Genomic DNA, 18888 nt, shown 5'->3' with positions numbered 1-18888 from the left:
CAGACTACCTTTCTTATCAGGAATCTGTCCTTATACCAATAGTTTTCCTATTGGCTCTGTTTGTGATGAAAGAGAGTTAAACTTGGAGGAATGACAGGGTTCTCACAACATTAAATGTAAGCACAAATAAAAGCATACCTCAACAGAGTAGTTTCCATGGAACAGAGCTTGAGTTTTATATTAAACTCTAGCAATGATGTTCACTCACTGAAGCAGCACTGCTGAAGGCAGTGAAATCATGCTTGAAAGGGCTTTTGCAGGGGGCAGCTTTAGAACCCCCATGACACCGACTTAAATCTACAGACGTTGAGAGAAAGGTCTCTGCCTCACCTTTCCTGCTAAATAATGAGTATGATTCTTCTGAGAATCAATACACTGAAAGCTTTCTAGACAGTAATGCTCCAGTTCTTCAGCTGCTCATGTGTGTGTGTGTATATATATATAGCTATATATCTCCAAACTCCAAAAATCCATTTTAAAGAAACATTGCCCCTTAAATACACAGCACTACAAAGGTTTTATGTGGGCAGACCACTGTAAGCTCAAGGAATACAGTTAATTTGCACATGGCTGGACATGTAACATCATAGCTTTGCAGCATAGCATTTCCAGGGCCAGAATTACATCCATGTATTTCTGCTGTATTATTGCTTGAACTAGCCTATATTTCGCTTTTTTTCCAAATCTGGTGCAATTTGCAGTGTATAAGAAACATTTATTTCCCTAAAAGAAGAGAGAAAAAATACCAAGAGAGGATTTTTATCAATACAGATTCTGATTAAGTTTGATCACAGCACTTGACATTTTGAGGAAGTCTGGAAGTACACTCACAGAGACTCAGGATCTGCCGAGAGTCTTTAGTGGTGTAACAGGATATTTAGGTGGGAATATTTGATCTACTTTTTTTTTATCATAGCCTTATATGGCTATGATAAGGCAATAAAATGCATTAACTTCATTTTGTAGTTAATCTTATTACCAAAGCTTCAGTAATGCTGTTTTATTGGTGATTTATTTTAGGCTTTACCTGTCTTCTTTTTTTTTCTTCACCAAAGAAAAATGGTTTTTTCAACATGCTTATGGATTAAAAAACAAAACAAAACACACACAACAACAAATAAAATTGTTTTTTATACATTGTTTATAAAATTAAGGTCATCAGATGACATCAAAGTCCACCCAGGAAGCTGGTGCAGGCATAGGTAATGTGCCACTTTTAGGAAGAGCAGTATTCATTTATACTCTCATATGGACATATCAGGGAAAGTTGTAAAGAACAGATTTTTTTCCAAGGTGCAGAAAATGAGATTCATAAAAGCATGCATTCACTAATTGCTCTATGTATAAATGAGCGGGATTGTTGTTAATGGTTCCTTCTCCTCTAGAGGCCCGTACTACAGCATTAAAATGTGAGTGGGACAGATGTAGACACCTAATCTTGATGGGTCTGGGATCCAGAAATGATCTTCTGCTCATTGCACCTATTTCTTTTTATCACTGCATGGTTTAGAAAAAACAAAGCTCAGTTAATTAAAAAAAAAAAATTAGGTAGGGATGCAAAGCAACAAGATTTTTCAAGCTAACTTTACCAGTTTTAAACTGATTTTCTGAGACAGTCAGGCACCTTCTCTTTGTCTCTGAGGATTCAATTCATTTCCTTCCTTCTCATGTTAGACAAAACACTTTTGGAGCTACTGAATCAGGAAGACTCTTCTCAGTGTCTCCTAACTAACTTCTATCATTTGCTTTGGTTTGGTTTCTTCTCTCATATTCTTCTCCAGGGTGAAGAGTGCATTCAGTGTTTTGTTTGGATTTGTTGGGAGTTTTGGGGTATTTTTTGTGATACGAAAGTATGTTGTGCTGTGCTTTTTGTTGGAGAGAAAAGGTGGTAAAATTTGGGAGACCTCTCCATCCATGTGGGAATTCATTGAAAATTTTAATTGACTAAAGTCCCCAAGAAATCTCTGCTATCTGAATAGATGAGCTATACCCTTCTTATGGGAAGTCCTAGTCCGCAGGGGAGGAAACACGTTTCTGCTCTCTATCTCGGGAATCTCTGCAGTCGCCATGGGCTCAGGTCATGGAGTATCATGAAAGTGAAAACTGCTACTTTTGGTTCTGAGCCTCAGCTTGCATTGCTGCTGATGCAATTAAAAGATAAATTTTGAATGGCTGTCACTGTATCAGAAGTGATACATTGCTTGGTTTAAAAAAAAGGAAAAAGAAGAAAAAAACTAATGTGAGATTCAAATAAGAACAAAATGATTATGTTTACCAAGCAAAGGGTTGGATAAATGTGGGAGAAGGGGAGGTTCTTTTATGAACTCTGATTATCTCATGGGAAAAAAACTCCTGACATTCATACTTAGATCAGAACAATTTGAGCTTTAAGGCATTCTTTTAATCAACAAACTCATCTGATAAAATGCTGTAGGATTTACTTACATATCAAAGGAGTTCCCTAGAGATTTAAGCAATGTAACTGAATACAATTAAAAGATCAGTTGTAAACACCATTTGTGATACAGTTTGTTTGCTGTGCTTTGTAAGATAACTTCAGTTAATAACACATGAACTTGTGGTGGTTTAGAAGACAGTAAAGTATTCAAGTGTAGTGCAAGAAAAGGATTACCATAGGAGCCTGCTAGAGATGCAACTGTTCAGCTATCTTGGATCTGATGGTCTGTAAAAAGAGAACAGAGAAACTATTAAGCCAAGGTTCACATCCAAGAATGGAATCATTTATGAACAACCTTTCTGGGCCTAATTCGTTGCTGAATTAAACCTCGAGTAATGTCACTGAAGTCAATGGGGTTATGCAGGGCATAAGTCAGTGGAGCAAATTAGCCCTCTGTCTTGCAGCCAAGAAAAGGGAAGAGTGATCCAATAAAGGAGAGATGAAATGCTGATATTAGCTGAATGCCACTTCTTGGTACAGTGCGTTCTTTGTGTCCAGCAGTGAATATTTCATCCTTCCCAGGTGTAAAATCTTACCAGCAGCACTCTAAGGCAGATTTATAATAAATGACAAAATTAATGGTTTAGTTCCATTGTAATGAAGCTTTTGAGCTTCCAGCAGGAATTTAAACTAGGAATTTAAACATAGGTGAGCAGACAACACCTATGCTATCTTCAGTGTGATCTCCAAATGACTTATTGATCTCTTCAGGAAAGCTTGAGGCTGACCCTTTTTTCCCCCTTTTACTCTCTCTTACCCATGCAGCTATCAGAAGATAGCACTTGTGGGTATAGGTAGCTTTCTACATAGAATACTGACAGAAATTCCAGGAATATCTGTGTAAGAGCTGGAATAAACTAGGCATAGTCACTCCCTCAGGTATGAAGGAACTACAAAATAGAATGGATTTGTTTGCATTTCATTTGTATATGGGTAATATTAAGGGCTCTAAGAACCCACAGTATTGCAGTGATTGAACATATGCCTTGGATTAATGAAAAAAAAAATCCATTTTCACAAACCAACATTCATAATGCATGGCCTCAAATTTCACTTCTTCTGCTGTCCAACCCACTGATTACTCAAACTGAGGTTAAGATCATCATCTCCCTCAGATGGAGATTATGGGTTTTGCACCATTCACAGAGAGCTCAGTCCTGGCTGAAGCCTCTAGGCATTTTTATTATCCATATAATGAACAAATTCCCAAAGTGGACAGGTGGGTTTGCAGCTCCTGGAAACACCTCTGTGAGGTGGCTTGTGCAGAATAAAACATTTTGGCAGCACGGCTCACTTTTCACTATGCAGAGATCAAATAACTGGAATTCTTTTGACGTCCTCCCACGCAAACTTCAGTGGTGAGCTAAAGAATGAAAAATGATTTATTGTAATGTAGTAGAGAAAACTCTCCAGACCTACCTGTAAGTGAAGTTGGCAAAGCAGGCAACATACGACACGTGTTGCTGCTCCAGTATTTGTTCTTTTACTTCTGGTCTGACTTTGCAACAACAGAATTTGTTGGAGGGACCAGCAGCTGACTCACATGATACTTGGCCTTTTGCATGTGTGATATTGGCATTTTTTTATTATCATTTTTTTCAGGTGGTACTTCAATAACTACTCCAGATTTTCATTTTCTTTAAATTCCATTGCTTCTGTTTACAATTCAACTCGGGGTGTGCTCTGCAGAGATGATTGAAGGGAACAAGATACAAATTTTCCAGCTGCTGCGTGAGATGCTGATGTAAATACATCCAGTACTATGCAAAGTGACTTGTCATGAGGCTTGGGGACTATTGCAGATATGGGAACAAGTTCCATTAATCCACAGCCCTAATTTCAACTGATAAAATATCATTATAAAGCTGGTTTACAAGTGCACTGAATTTGTCCTTGATTTAGTTGGCACAGTTCTGATTTTAAAAAAAATTCTGCTAGAGGGTCAGATTTTGTTGGATAGCAAATCTGATTTTGACGGAAATATTTACATTTTCAGTAGCTAAGAGTTCATCCATCCAAATACCCATTCACTTTTCTATATTTTCAATAACTAAAAAGAAGTCAACTAGGTATTGAGAAAATTTTGATCAATTTTTTCAAGTTTTATTGAAGGATGTGTTTTTTAAGAAAGATGCAGAATTCCCCTATTTCTAATTAAAATTATTAAACTGTTGTGGAGAATTATCTTTACCTCATCAAAGTCAGTTGAATTTTGTTTTTTCTATTTCTGTAGTCACTTTACTAAAGCCATCTCTTGTTTCTCTATGGTATCAGTCTTACATCTAACACTATTATATTTTGTTTCAGCTGGCAGGCTTCATCTATGCCTGTTATGTTGTGAAGTGTATTACTGAAGAAGAGGACAGCTGTAAGTACTAAAGCTTTATTACATACAAAATTAATTCTTTTTTTATTTTTTTTAAAATCACCTCTCCATTATGCTAGCTCTTGCTGACTTCAACCTAAATGCCTTATTATACTGTAGCCAGGTCATGTTTTCTGTCTGTCCTGCTTGGTTTAAAATCTGGAAATATCTGAGAGACACAGGAGTCATGAAATACTGTTTAAAAATTACATACACCTTCTGGAAAGATCATTGCAACTCTTTATCTCACAGCTTAGCTTAAGACATAAAACAAGTTTGTTTATTTTGTTTTTGTTTTTAAAAAATAGAAAGAAAAAAATCCCAATTAGTAAATTCAAATTCTTCTCTTTTTTCCTAGTTTTCCTAGCTCCAGGCTGTTATTAGCTATTTTCAGAGTAATTGGCTACAAATGACATTATAGCTGTTTTGTGTTGGCGTGTATGTTGTCTTGTAAAAGCACTTCTGGCAAAAAAATAGCTTTAGATCATCTCAGGACCTTCATTTATGAGAGGTGAAACAGTGGAGCTCCTCTTTCTTCCTGCTGCTCCCAGGGTACAATTACATGAAGTGAAATGATCTCATATAGATGTAGGTTTGTGTTTCTTCTGCTTATTTTTATCAATAGAAGCCTGTTGAGCAAAATTTGCTCATCGCATGCTGCAGAGTCAAGACATTTCATCTTTTTTCTCTACTCTAACCTGGTTTTTTTAAAAAGGGACAGTGCGGCATTTCAGTACATCTTGGGATTCATACTAAAGCACTTTAGAAATGAGTATCAGAACTGCATGTAACTTTGATAAAATATACATGAATCCTAGGGAGAGCTCTGCAACAGGAAGCTAAAGGGTTTTTATTTGATTGAGAACTCTGCTAGGGCTGGCAGGGGTTCCTCTGTGTGTTCTCCTGCATGGAAAATAGCTACAACCCTATAATCTATTGGCAATACAGTGTCACTGTGAACCATCAAGGGGAGATTTAGTGCTGAAATCAAACCACCACACTTTGGAAGTCGTTTTGACTATGCTCATTTCACTTGTCTTTGTGTTTTTGTGGAAGGGAGGGAGGGAGGTATAAAGAGTACAAAGGGTTTGGGACAGCTGTGTGGAGCAGGGGTATGTCACAAATAGAATTTTCTGTTTAGGGAAATGCCCAGTTATATATACCAATATTCTCCTGCTTTCCCATTAAGTGCATTCATTATTCACAGAGCTGGAGGAGAGTTATTTCTTGTCCCCCAAAAAGAAATCCCACTCAATACTGTTCTGCCCTCTTTTCTAAGGGATTAAATATATATTTTTTTTTTACTATTCTGTAATGCTTTAGGGCATGATATAAATAAAAAGTGAGGAAGGGACTTGAGACTTGGCTCACCAATCAAGTGCAGAAATCAGAGTACATTTGAGAGATTTCTCCCCTGGTTCATGAAGTAGCACTCCTGGCAGTAAAGTGCCACAGCCAATATGGTATTGTTTTCTTCTCTCTGTAGCAAGAGCTCCCTGTTGTTCAGCAGCCACAGATTGTCATGCTTCTTTTAACATTTTCTTGCCATCACCTTGACTATTTTGTCATTACTTTTGTCATTTAGATTTCATTTCTACTTTGTTCATGCACCCCAGCCAGGTCTCCTGATCCAGTCAGAGCATCTCACCCATCTGCCAGCACCTCTCAGAGGCACCAGGGTGAATCCCCACCCAGTGCACTGAAGCCAGCACAAGCTCAGCTGCTACTGCTTCCCCTCTGCTGAGGTTTGGAAGCTTGGCTGGCAAAAAAGAGAAAGGGAACTTCTGTGACTGAGTTGTGCCAACAGTGTAACAATGCTCAGATTGGATCTAACTCCTCAAGGTATCATAAAATTAAAACAGCTTTAGTTTCTACTGAGAGGCCTCATGAAGCAGCAAGTAAGAATGATTCTGGTTTTCTCCCTGCTCAGACATCCACTCTGCCATGTACTAAGTGTTCACTGTGACAGCCAGGACCTGCAGTTTGTACAAATACCCCCTGCTCAGATTTAAGTTAAAATTCTTTTATTTTCTTAGATACATTTTCAAGCCATTTCCATCCCTTGAGGCAGCACATCCATCTATCATGCTCTTCTGAGAAGTGTATCCCATATGGATGTGATGTTATTAAGTATTTGTACTCCAGAGGAAGACACTGAAGATTGACTTTCTCCATATAATCACAGATGGGGTCATCTCATCCAGACCAAGTGAATGCCAAGGAGAAAAGTTTTCAGGAAAAGTGGAATAAGTCCCAGATTCATTGCTAGAGCTTCCTGCATAAAGTCTTTGATCTGAGATAGCTCCAGATCCCCAAGATGTGTTTCTCTTTCCATAGATTGTTCTTCCACGTTTCCAGTTCCCCACCACTGTCTGTTGCTATGGAGCAAACTCTGACAGAGGGATGAAGGTGCCTCTCCTACTCACAGTGTACTCCCTCCTCCAAAGCCGCTGAGCATCTAGCATAGGAGAAAAAAAATTACTGTGCTACCCCCAACCCCTGCCTAGCCTCCACACCTGATAAGGAGTGAGGCCATACTTGTGTTTCAAAGAAGTTTGGCAGCTGGTGTTCCCTCTGCTTGCTAGCAACATGTCAGCTGTGAAAGATCCTCTGGTAAAAACAGTCACCAGAAAGCAACAACCACACTGCCCTGCTTTCCCAGCACTGAAGTAGTCCATGCAGAGCAACAGAGGGACATTTTCATCTTCTTACCCACCTCCATATTCACAGACATCACAGAAGAAATCTAGATCTCTGACTTTCATGCCCACTCATGCCTATAAAAATGGGATGCCTTACAGACAAGTAGAGAGAACCGTAAGAATAAATGTATTGGGTCATAGAAGAGTGTCATTTAGCCACAACTACTTTCTGATGAGATGGAATCAACAGAAAAAGTCTTTTGCTTTTTATTGTGGACAAAATGAACACCCATACACTCAATCCCATTTCTTCTGCTTTGCTAATGGTCCATGGGAACAACAGCAGCCCAAAAGGAGCAAAAGAGGCAGAAACACTGAACCTGGCAGTATTGAGTAGCAAGGCATAAGACTGGAGAAAAAGCTTTGTCCAAGAGCCAAACCTGGGCATGTTCCAAATTTTAACCAGATGAAGATAATGATGCTGCTCTGGAGTATAGAAGGTGTCTCATCTTCTGTTGGCACAGAGCCTCAACTGTAGAAACACAGTCAAGTTGCTCTTAAGCTGTTTCAGCTGAATTAGCTTTGCTCTCAGAGTTATTGGAACAAGCTGAAAGAATGACTATTTCTCCATTCTTTTTGCGGATTTTATTAAGAGAACAAATGAGTTAGGGTAGAATTAAGCGAACATTTCACTAAGATTAACCTGCTCTAACCTCACTAAAGGATTAGGAATGGAGCAATACAGTGATCAAATCATGGTCATAATTAGGACTGAATCAGCAAGTCTTAAAGGTTTTAATTACTCATACACCAAATAAATCCAGCCACAGGCCCCCTAAATCAAAGCTCAAGTCTGTGCTAGATCTCAGGAGAACAATCTGCTTTGGGTTAATTCTGCACCAAGGATTAAAGAGGAAGTTGCTTTCTCTCCTGGTACAGTCCCAGAAGTGCTCTAACCCCAGGTACACTGGAATCAAACTGCAGTACCTGTGTCCAAGGGGCCAACAAGAGCAACTTTTCCATGGCTGCTTCTCTCAGTGGAGGTTTGCCACTCCCAAACATTCTCCCTGTGGCTGCATAGGAACTCTGAAGGCTGGAATGCCTTAGGTCTTTTTCAGGGAAAGACAAGGAAAGATGGGTCCCCAGCAGCACTGCTGCCAGTTCCACGCTCTCCTCTTCACCACTGCCATTGGAATGCCTAAGCCAGTGCCATTCTTACCTCATTAGCATTATTAGCTGCAGGAATTAAAATTAAAACATGAAAATGTCAGCAACAGCCATTAGTTGGAGGCATTCAATGACTGTGAACTTATCGGAGCTCCTCATTTGTCTCCCAAAGTCATGTTAGGCCTGCATTTTTCAAAGGCTGCACATTATTTTTAATAACATTTAAATGTTCATTTAATGTGTATTTGCTCACTAGCAAGTTGGTTCCCTGCTATAAGCTGTTTCTGCCTTACTAAAAGAAAATTCAGTGCATTTTTGAAAACTTCATTAACTGTATAGACATTTTGTGGGAAACATTGGAATATAAGCAGTCAAGCAGCATCTTCCCAGGGTTTTTTGTCTTTAAGCCATTAAGAAAGAAATCTGGGTTACTGAAATGGGAATTCTGCACTCACCTTACAGGTTCTGTTGAGGGTAAGGAGACTTGCTTGTTATAAGAGGAACAGCTTTGACTAGGAATGAACCCCAGCTAAGAGAAAAATCTCTAATTTAGTCTGTGTCTCAGAATAAAACCCTAACCTAGCAGGCTCTCTTGCTGACCCAGAGAGGGAGCAGAAATAGCATTTACCTACTATTAGGCAATGGCAAGGCAATCAGAGAACAAATACGGCCCCTCTGAGTGTTCCCTTGTGTACCATGAGGTACAACCTTTGCACCATCTAATGCTAACAGGGATCCAACCTGCACATACACTTTCTTCTTTTCTCCTGGCATTGTTTCCAGTTAAAATGCAAAGCAAAATAAATTGCAACTTTGTCTAGAGGATTTTTGCTGCATATTCTCTGGAACCCTGCTACTGGGGATGTCTTGGCTCAGAAGTAAAGCTCTATATAACCCTTTAAAATTATTTCACTCCTCCTCCTCCAGTAAAAATTTGGATTAAAGACTCCATTTGAATTACTGAAAATGTTTAGCAAGACAGCAATACTCTAGACAGGAAATATCTTCTGGTGAGCAATACAGTATTATGTGTCAATAAACTTGTCAAACAATAATCCACTCTGGGATCCTAGGCCTGACCTGGGAAGGAATAAAGTGATGAAAAATATTTTCTTTTAAAAGACAATATTAAATACATTATATGTGAGAGATGTAAAATTTTGACAAGTATATGGGATAAATAGAAAAACATTTCCTTTTTATCTCTGTTACAGGCAGCCTTCCACCTTTGGGCAGGTTGTTTAACCTCTCCATGCTTCTGTTTCCCATATTTAAAATGGGAAATAATGACAGGGACAAACTTACAGGCGTGTTGCTTCATAACTTTGAGCTTCTGGGATGAAAGGCACTATTGAAGTGCAGAATAGGCTCAGGTATCGTTTCATTTCTGTGCCAAATGCTTTTCACAATCTGCTTAGTGAGACATTACAGAGAAATAATACCTCAGCTTCCATTCCTGCTTTAAAAAAAATCTCTAAAACAAAGAGAAAGAGAAACTGGTAGCAAACATTTGAGTAGTTTCTTTGTTTTGCATCTCAAGTTCGTGGTTCCCAGAAATTCTTGATGGTAATTTGGTGTTCATCGACTTCCTTAGCCATGAGAGGTCTACCTGTATTTAGTTTCCCACAGTGGTCTTGTCTTCCTGAAAATGTCCAACTATGTTTGAACCCAGAAAGGTTTTATAAAACAGCCTCCTGAGAAAAGGAGATCCCATACCCCAGCTATACACTTTGTTAGTTTTGCACGTACCATTTGTGTACTGTGTCCTGAGTCTTTCTCTGGAAAACACCAGTGATTCCATCTTCACCTTTTCCATGTCACAGGTGATGTCCATCTCACACACCTACAGCCACATGGAATTAGGCCTGCAGCTTAAAGTAACAATCAAGATTTCCACCACAGTCAGTGGAGGAAGGGATGTAACCCCAAAGAGCAATCTGCTCTATCTGTGGTCAACACCTCTTTCACTGCGGGGGGAGTCACTGGTCCAACTTATTTGGTTGGTGCACGGGACAGCCTAGACAGCCTGCAGAGGCAGCAGAGCAACAAATAATAATAGGAACAAATAAAAGCCAATATTTAAAACACAGTTGTTCTCCAAATTGTGGAACAGGTCATTGTGAATGTGGATGCAAGGAATATGCTACAAGTCTGAAGCTTCAGCTTGTTTTTGCTCAGCTGTACTCTACAATTTACAGCCTGCAGCTCAATTAGAAGCTTTTTCCATTTACTTGTTCCGTTTACTGTGGTGACTGCTACATGAACTAAGTAAACCAGAGGGAGGAAAATGGGATGCCTTTAGCTGTCAGGATGCTGATAGAAGTGTGGAGGGAGAGAAGCCTTTGAAGTCCCAAGGTGCTGCTTCATGTTTGTCATCCTAAGGACAGCTGCCTTGGAGAGCGATGGTGCAACCAGGAACATTTAGGAAATTCCCTGAGATGCCTGTAAAACATCAATCTTTTGCACATATCAATAGCTGGTTCCTGTGTTATTATTTCCAGTCATGTCCTGTCTTGGAGGGGGCCCCTCACAGAGCAGAAGGCTGGTGTTGAGTGTCTCATTCTCCTCTGCACAGAGCACGGGCAATCATTGTCCCCTAAGGTGTGCTCGCTGCTTCCAAGGCACCGGCTGAAAACGTCTGAGCTGCAGAGTGCCAGGCTGAAGCACAGGGGAACAAGTTTATGGCAGGAAGATATGACAAGTTAAACCGGCTGCATTTGAGATGCAAATGGACCTAAGCAGTCCAAGGTGTCACAGGGCTTGGCAGACATTACACAGCCTGCTCTGTGATCATTTGGCACAGCACTGCAGAGAGAAACAAACTTAAAAGCTCTGAGGAGGTGCAGTTTGTTTAAATAATAGCAAGTAATTAGTCTGAAGACAAAATCAGTGATGGCATTTTATAATTACAATTAATTTAAAGGTTAATTTCCTTTGGTGCTAAAATCTTATTTAAAACATTTACCAGGAAGGGAAATTAGGATGTTACTATCTAGATGCATAGAATGCTTCTGGGAATCCATGCCTATTATCACTAGAAAATTAGGTTAGACTCAAAGTGGGAATTTCAATTCATTTTAGTGTATAATAGATGGTGGTCAGGGCCTTGAGTCAGAAGGGTTGCTTAGGGTAGACTGTATGATTTGCATTTTCTTTGTTTGTGGGATTAATTGCAAATGTTTCCAACAAAAGGGCTGGGTTTATACATGAACAAGCTTGACATGAAAAGAAAATTGGTTATGGATTGCTGCCTTCGTAACTAATGAAGTTGATGTTCAAGGAATCCCTAGGAGACAGGGTTGTGGTATGAGACAACTATATAAATAAAATCGCACAAGGGAAAATGGTGGCATTGCTGCCTTCATCTATGATAATTTCTTTTCCCCCTCGCTTGTCTACCCTGCCATTCCCCTTGCATCCATCACCACCTCCTGTGGGGATTGTCAACCCCAAGTTTAAAAATGTCTAAATAACATAATGTAAAGCTTGAAGGAAGTAACATTTCCATTTCAGCAGCACGTCACAATGCAATACTGCTTAATAAAACAAATGCATTGTAACAGCCAGGGTAATATACTTACCTTGCATACATTTTTTTTAACTATAGTCCATGCAATTTTTATCTACTCAAGGATGGCATTGCAGAAGTGCTGGAAAAGATCTGCACATGTCAAAAGGGAATGAACTGCTATCATCTGTTTTTTTGAAGAAAGATACATTTCATACCAAACCATTGTGAAAATATTACTCGTTGTTAATTATTTGTTTCAGGAGGGGACCACAAAGGCATTCAGACCATGAAGCAATATCCCAGGCAGTTGTGTCAATCCAGTAGCAGAAATGAGGTAGTAACTAGTGGTGGTTCTGATAACAGAGGCTACAGATCATTTGAAATGATGCTCAGGTTGCTGATGCAGCTGATTGGGGTGTGGTCTTCCTGGACTTGAAAATGTTTTGGCATTGAAAAATAGACAAAGCTCATATTCAAAATCAGGGAAAAAATCAGCAAAATCTGAAGCTCTCCACAAGCTGAAAATTGCATGTGAAATATTTTCAGGCATGTTTTGTTCTTGTGCTGGTGAAAGAATCCTCTTCAATATCAGTCCTTTCCTGCTACTTTGTGCTGAACATGGAGGCCTGTCTTTGAAGGGAGGCCCTCGAATGGGGAGCATCTCCTCCTTCATCCCCTGAGGGAGAGGAGAGGCAGCTTGGATCCTCAAGAGGAACAGCCTGCAGATGTCTATGTAGGGCTGCTGGCCCCCTTACCCACCCTGGTGTACCACCCTTCGAGGACAGCTGACTGGCTTCTTAGGGCTTCAGCCAAAATTAGCAGGTGGAACACGGCAGGTCCTGGCCATGCAAGCTCACTCCAGGCTGACAGAGAGCAGAGTCTTCGAGAGGAATGGTGATGAGCTGCTGTGGGTGGGCCAGACTAAATAATTATTTCCAGTGGCCCTGAGAAGGACACCTGCCCACAGCCTTAGTGTGACTTCCTAAGACAGTCAGTGTGAGCTCCTTGCACTTTCCTACATGCCATGAACATAGCTTTGTACTAAATTATTTTTATCAGCATGACTCCTGTTAAAGTTTTCCTTATTACTTTTCCTTTCAAATATCTAGATAGGTCTTCATTAGCATTGGATTGTTAACTTTCATAGATTTGGGCCTTAATTCTCCACTTTGTTGCACCTACTAATGACTCTTTTTCTAATTTATTAGTGTGGCAGTCACACTTGGAGGCCACTGCCCCAGGCATTTTCTTTTTTCTCCTTTTTTTCTTTTTCTTCTCTTTATTGCTTGCCCCTAGCAGTGATCTGGCTAAGAACAATTTTTCCTAATGACTCATTTGATAACTTCTACAATAATTCAGTCTACCACAGATTTAATTCTTAGAATGATTTGTCAGTCAAAAACTGTATTGCAGGGCTATATTTTTTTCTCAGCACTTAGAGATGAAAATTTGAAAGCAAATGGCCATTATTCAGCAATGCTCAGGTCTGTCCAGTTTATAAAAATAATATATTGTTCAAAATATTATTGTTGTCTTAGCTTATTATAATTTTTCTTGTTGTCTTAGCTGAGTGGAGGTCTTTTACAAATTCTTTCTTTACTGAGCATCGGACAAGTTTGGAGAAAACCCCTGCAAAGCCTTGCAGAGGTCAGGCAGCAGCCCCATTTCCAGGTGTATGGGCTGACAGGTGGCTTGCTGTATTTATCAGGTATAAAAGGCAGTGCTGACCATTTCAGTCCAGTATTTCTCATTGCTGCAGCTATGCTCCAGTTATTTCCTCCTGCCCTTTGGTCCTTGTTCCTGCCTGCCTTAGCCCTGGTCCCAGTTTTGGCCTTCAGCTACTGAAGACTTACTCATGCCTCCCAGCCCTTGCTTGGTTATTCTTGACTGCTTTCATCCTGGCTCCTTCCTGCTCAGCAAGGGAACCTTGGTTCCCATCCTCTCAACATGGTTCCCTCTGTTGGCCAGCCTTGCCTTGCAGAGGCTTTTCTCCAGAGCATGGTCTTCCTCATGTCGTGGTCCAAGAGTCTGCTGGTGACCAGATGCCTTCTCCACCTGGGAATCTGAAACTAATTGGGACTTGTCTAATTTCTGAACCCACAGCACCATTCATCTGGTTGTCTTCCACTGGGTACAACCATGAGCTGGATTCACCTGGAAAACAGTATCTGCTTACCTGTTGCTCCCTAATTATAGGGAGCAACAGACAGAGATCCTTGCCTGTATTTCTGTGAGGGCAGAAACACTACATTGGGTTTATTAGACCTCACAATCCCGAGTACCTCCCCAGTCTTACATCTTGTCTCAGAAGGGCTGATCAAAGACTTAGCCAGGGGATCAGCAGAAACAGAGACAGAAAAAGATGCTTCCTTATACCAAAAAGAAACAGGATAAGAGGAGAAGAAAATGGAGGACAAGGCCCTGTGAAGAAAACAATTACTGAATAATTATGATTATTATACAAGTAAACAGCACGAAAATAATGATAGTGGAGCAAAATTTAAGCTGAGCAACTCCATCAAAATTTGTTTAAGGGCTTCAGTTTGTAGCTCCAGTGGCCATTGTAGAGCTCAGAAATGCCATGAGGTTACAGTTTAAAAATCTGAGGTTTTCTATTCACCTTGCAAATGGCTGAGCTGAGAGCACTCACAGGCCCTTCATTACCGACTGCTTGGCAGAAATGCTGCTCATTGCAGCGCAAGAACTGGACCTCATGTCCAAGTCCTTGTGCCATTTCTGAATCCTCCTGTGACAGCAGGAAGGGCACAGCCTCATGTGCTGGCAGATGTCTCCTTCCCCATGCTTCCCTGGTGTTTGGCTCTATTGTGGTTTGAGAGCCTAAATCACTGTGTACTCAGCACAAAGACCAATAATGTTTGATTATCATTGTAAACAAACTTTATGGAGATCGCATTCAAGCAAACCTCCTCCTGTGTGCTATATTGTGGAACAGCCACCAGACCATGCTCACGGCATAAAAAGGCAGCAGCACTGAATTGTTTGGAAGTGTCTTCACCAAACGAGAGCTGGGTAGCAGGATACTGGCAAAACTGCAAGAGCAAAGGTGTCCCCATATGTTCTTTTATATTTTTTCCCCATATGTAATTTCCAAGGTCCTTAAAACCAAACTTAATTTTACTCCCCTCCATTTATTTTTTCCCCTCAATTTGGCTAGTTTTTAGCTACTTCTGTTTGTGCACAGCTCTTTCTTGCCTCACATACTCATTTCTGCACCAGCAGTGCTTTCAGCAATGTTATTAGCTGTAGTTTGTCTGCCATCCCTCCTTCCTTCCAGCTACACCTGCAGTGAAGTGCCTTGCTGTGGCAGTGAAGCTCAATTGCAGCACTTCAAAAGCCTGAGAGCCAAGTCTTTGGCCTCTGGAGAGAGTGCATATAAATTTAAGACCTTGCAGTTCAGATGTAGGACATGAACACCATGTGTTGTCTCCCTGCTTTACCACACAGGAATTATGTCCAGTCATAACATACATGTGCACATGCACTTCCATGGTCATTAGCTCTTTTTTTTAAAAGTTGGCATCTTTTTCATGGGAAATTCTAGGGTTTTTATATTAATTTAGTAGATTCATGAATATATTTAAGGACTACCATAATGCCAAGCACTGTACAAATGTGAACAGCCCTGTTTCTTGGAGCTTGCAATCTGTATATTAACGGGAAACTGATGGGTATAGGCGGAAAGTGAGCACAAAGAAACTCTGAGCAGATATTATTCATTGGAGTAAACAGGAAAGTAAGGGTAGGGGTAACCTCATTATTGTCAACAGAGCAGAGAAGTGTTTTAGGAAAAAGAATGAGATAATTGTTTGTAAAGACATTCTCACGGGGAGAGACATATGTTTGGAAATTTGACAAGTATGGAGGTCAAGCTGGTGGCATGGGGGCAGAATTTAGCTTTTAGCCCTGAAAGGAGGAGAGATTGATGTTGAGCCTCTACAAAAGACTTTAAATGTAAGAAAATTTAGTTTATACTTGATCTAATATAGAAGGTTAAATCAGTAGAAGCATGCAGAGAAAAGTAATCTAGACAAAAAGGTAATTCCTGCAGCTTAAGTCCACATTTGGTGAATTCAAAAAAAAAAAGGAACAATGGTCATATTTGACACTGGGAGCCCTGGGTAAATGTTACAGCTGTGTCAACAGGCAGAAGAGTCTTCTTCACTATGCAAAAATAATCTCCAGAAATTAAATCTTACACAACCCATACCAAGTTGACATCAAACTTTTATCCTCAAGTGATAGACGGACTTGAGGACACAAGTTCACAATGAGAGGCAGCAGAGAAGGTTAGGGAGGAGCAGCTAAGAATTCTAGTTTTAGCTGTGCAGGACTGGAAGTGATGTTTAATTATCCATTGGTAAATATCACAGAAGCTGGGATTTAAATTTATATAGGAGAAGCAGAGTGAGCATGAGCCAAGTAATCTGTGACACCTCAGAGCACCGACAACAGCAGAATCTGTGTTTGTAAGTGCAGTTACCCAGACCAGGAGGGGGAGGAAAATAAAATGCAGAAGTTACTGCTCACTGGACTCCAGGAGCATGATGGAGAGAGAACCCCCAAGAAAGGAGATGAATGATGACAGGAGGAAGGTGAGCAGAAGAGACAAAGGAGCCCAGCAAGGCAAAAGTTTGAGGAAAAAGAGAGCAGCAAGGGCATGGAAAGTGGTTGGATGGCCACACAGAGAACTGTATGGGCCAAAATTTGAATAGGAAGAGGTGGTCTGACTGAGGATCCAGCTACATGCAAAGATAAAAATACAAGATGGAAGAAAATGTTCCAAACAAGTTGAGAAAGTAGATCCAGAAACTGCTTGAAATCATCAAGAGGAGGTTAGAGGGGGAAGAGTGGGACAAGCAGGGATAAGGATGGAGGTGTTTTGTTGTTGTTTGTTGGGGTATTTTAAATTAAAAATATTTGCATTTTTATTGGGAAGGAAATGCAAAAAAAAGGGAGATCAAGAGTCTGTCACTGGGACAAGCAGAAGTTTTATGGAACAAAATTCTTATTACCATAGTAAGAGAGAAGGGGAAATGAACAGTAAAATTAATAAAAAAGGCTGTCAAGCTGAAGAAAGGAGTGCTACTTTATCAGTTTGTTTGCACAAATAATGGGACAGTTGATGTGCAGAGAAATGACTGAAAATGAGAGGAGTGAAGCAGATGAGGAGATGGTGGGGGTCTCTGGGATAGAACTAATAGAGCTGGAGGAGACTAATTTGTACGGAATCTAGATGAAGTGGGGGAAAAGAGAAGAATCGGTTGAGAAGTCTTAATATACTTAAATCTTAGTACAGCATTATTACCAAAGGCATTTTCACTTTTAAAGAAGGAGCCATGGGCAGGAAATGGATATGATGGTGAAGACAGGGTTGAGTGCTGGCAGTAGATTCACCACAGTGAGAGGGAGGTCATGCACCAAGGTTAGGGATGAGATCATCAGCAAAACAAGCAGTGGTAGCAAAAGAACAGAGTTTGAAAGCAGTCAGATGACTGGATGTCACGTGTACTGCAAGTCCCAGGTTGGCCAAGTTGGGTATTTTCCAATTTTTTCCTTTCCTTTTGTTTGCAGATAAAGCCATTCATACCCATCCTCATTCTTAAACCCTATATCTTTTCATATCTATTCTGCATCGACTTTTTCATGCCTACTAAAATGCAGGGAAATTCATAGTTCCAGTCACACTTTTATAAACATATGCCCTAAGTGGTTCTTTGGGTTGTATCCTAAGCTAATGTAAATTACCATTCCTTCATAGGCATCACTGGAGTTATCAAGATATTTATAGAAATACCTGGATCATTGTGCTTCTGTATTTATATCTTAAAGAGGAAAATTTCTAGAAGTAGAATAGTGTCTAGTTTTCTAGTTTCTCATAAGAATCTTTCTTTTTGGTTTCTATAAGAAGATGTTGCTTTTATAATATACTCAATCCTTTCTCTTTGTCCCTCTATTGTTGACTTCAACAGCTTTAATTTTTCTCACTGTGAACTTTCTTCCATATCAAATCCATGCTAATGGGGTCTTTTTTGTGCACTGGATTTTAATGGTCCTTCTATATACCACATACTTCCAGAAATGAAAAAATGAGAAATGTATGCATCTCATCCTGTCCTGATTTACAGCAGAAACAGTGGGGACTCTGACCTCTGAGCAGAGGCTGAAACTTCACCATTCCTGTGGGTGTTTATTGATAGAAAACACATCCCTACTTTGAGCCATATGTCCTGTCTGTGTTATGATGTCTAACAAGACCCTTAGCACAAGCAAAAGAAGAAAATAATCTGAATTTCTTATAACACATTTTACAGATAAGTAGTACTGCTATAATCCTATTCAAGTTCCACTAGGAAAATAAAAATTTCAGCACACAGTATTTCAAAGGTGGGTTTTCATGGCCAGGTTTTGAAGGGGCTACAGGGACATGTTCTGTGAAGAGCTACTAGAAGCTTCTCCTGTGGCTTCTGACAGAGCCAATTCCAGACAGCTCCAAGATGGACCCACTGCTGGCCAAGGCTCGGGCTGTCAGTGACAGGGGTAGCACCTGTGGGATAACATATTTAAGAAGGGAAAAAATCTGCACAACGACTTCAGCTGAAGAGTGGAATGAGAGTGAGAGCAACCCTGTAGACTCCAAGACCAACAGAGAAGGAGGAAGAGGAGGTGCTCCAGGCACCGGAGCAGAGATTCCCCTGCAGCCCCTGGTGCAGCCCATGGTGGGGCA

At 40.2% G+C, this 18888-nt stretch overlaps 1 protein-coding gene across 1 annotated transcript in view; it reads left to right on the top strand.

Moving 5' to 3' along the window:
* NKAIN2 (sodium/potassium transporting ATPase interacting 2) overlaps positions 1 to 18888 on the top strand; it is a 286503-nt gene that overhangs the window by 254573 nt on the left and 13042 nt on the right. Inside the window, exon 5 of the mRNA XM_033512926.1 lies at positions 4766 to 4826. Coding sequence (XP_033368817.1) covers positions 4766 to 4826 — 61 coding nt within the window. The remainder of the gene's footprint in view (positions 1 to 4765; positions 4827 to 18888) is intronic.

The sequence above is a fragment of the Parus major genome, chromosome 3 (assembly GCF_001522545.3).
Source record: "Parus major isolate Abel chromosome 3, Parus_major1.1, whole genome shotgun sequence".
NCBI classification, from domain to species: domain Eukaryota; kingdom Metazoa; phylum Chordata; class Aves; order Passeriformes; family Paridae; genus Parus; species Parus major.
Note: the sequence above shows the minus strand (reverse complement) of the source record. Positions and strands in the feature narration are given on the sequence as shown.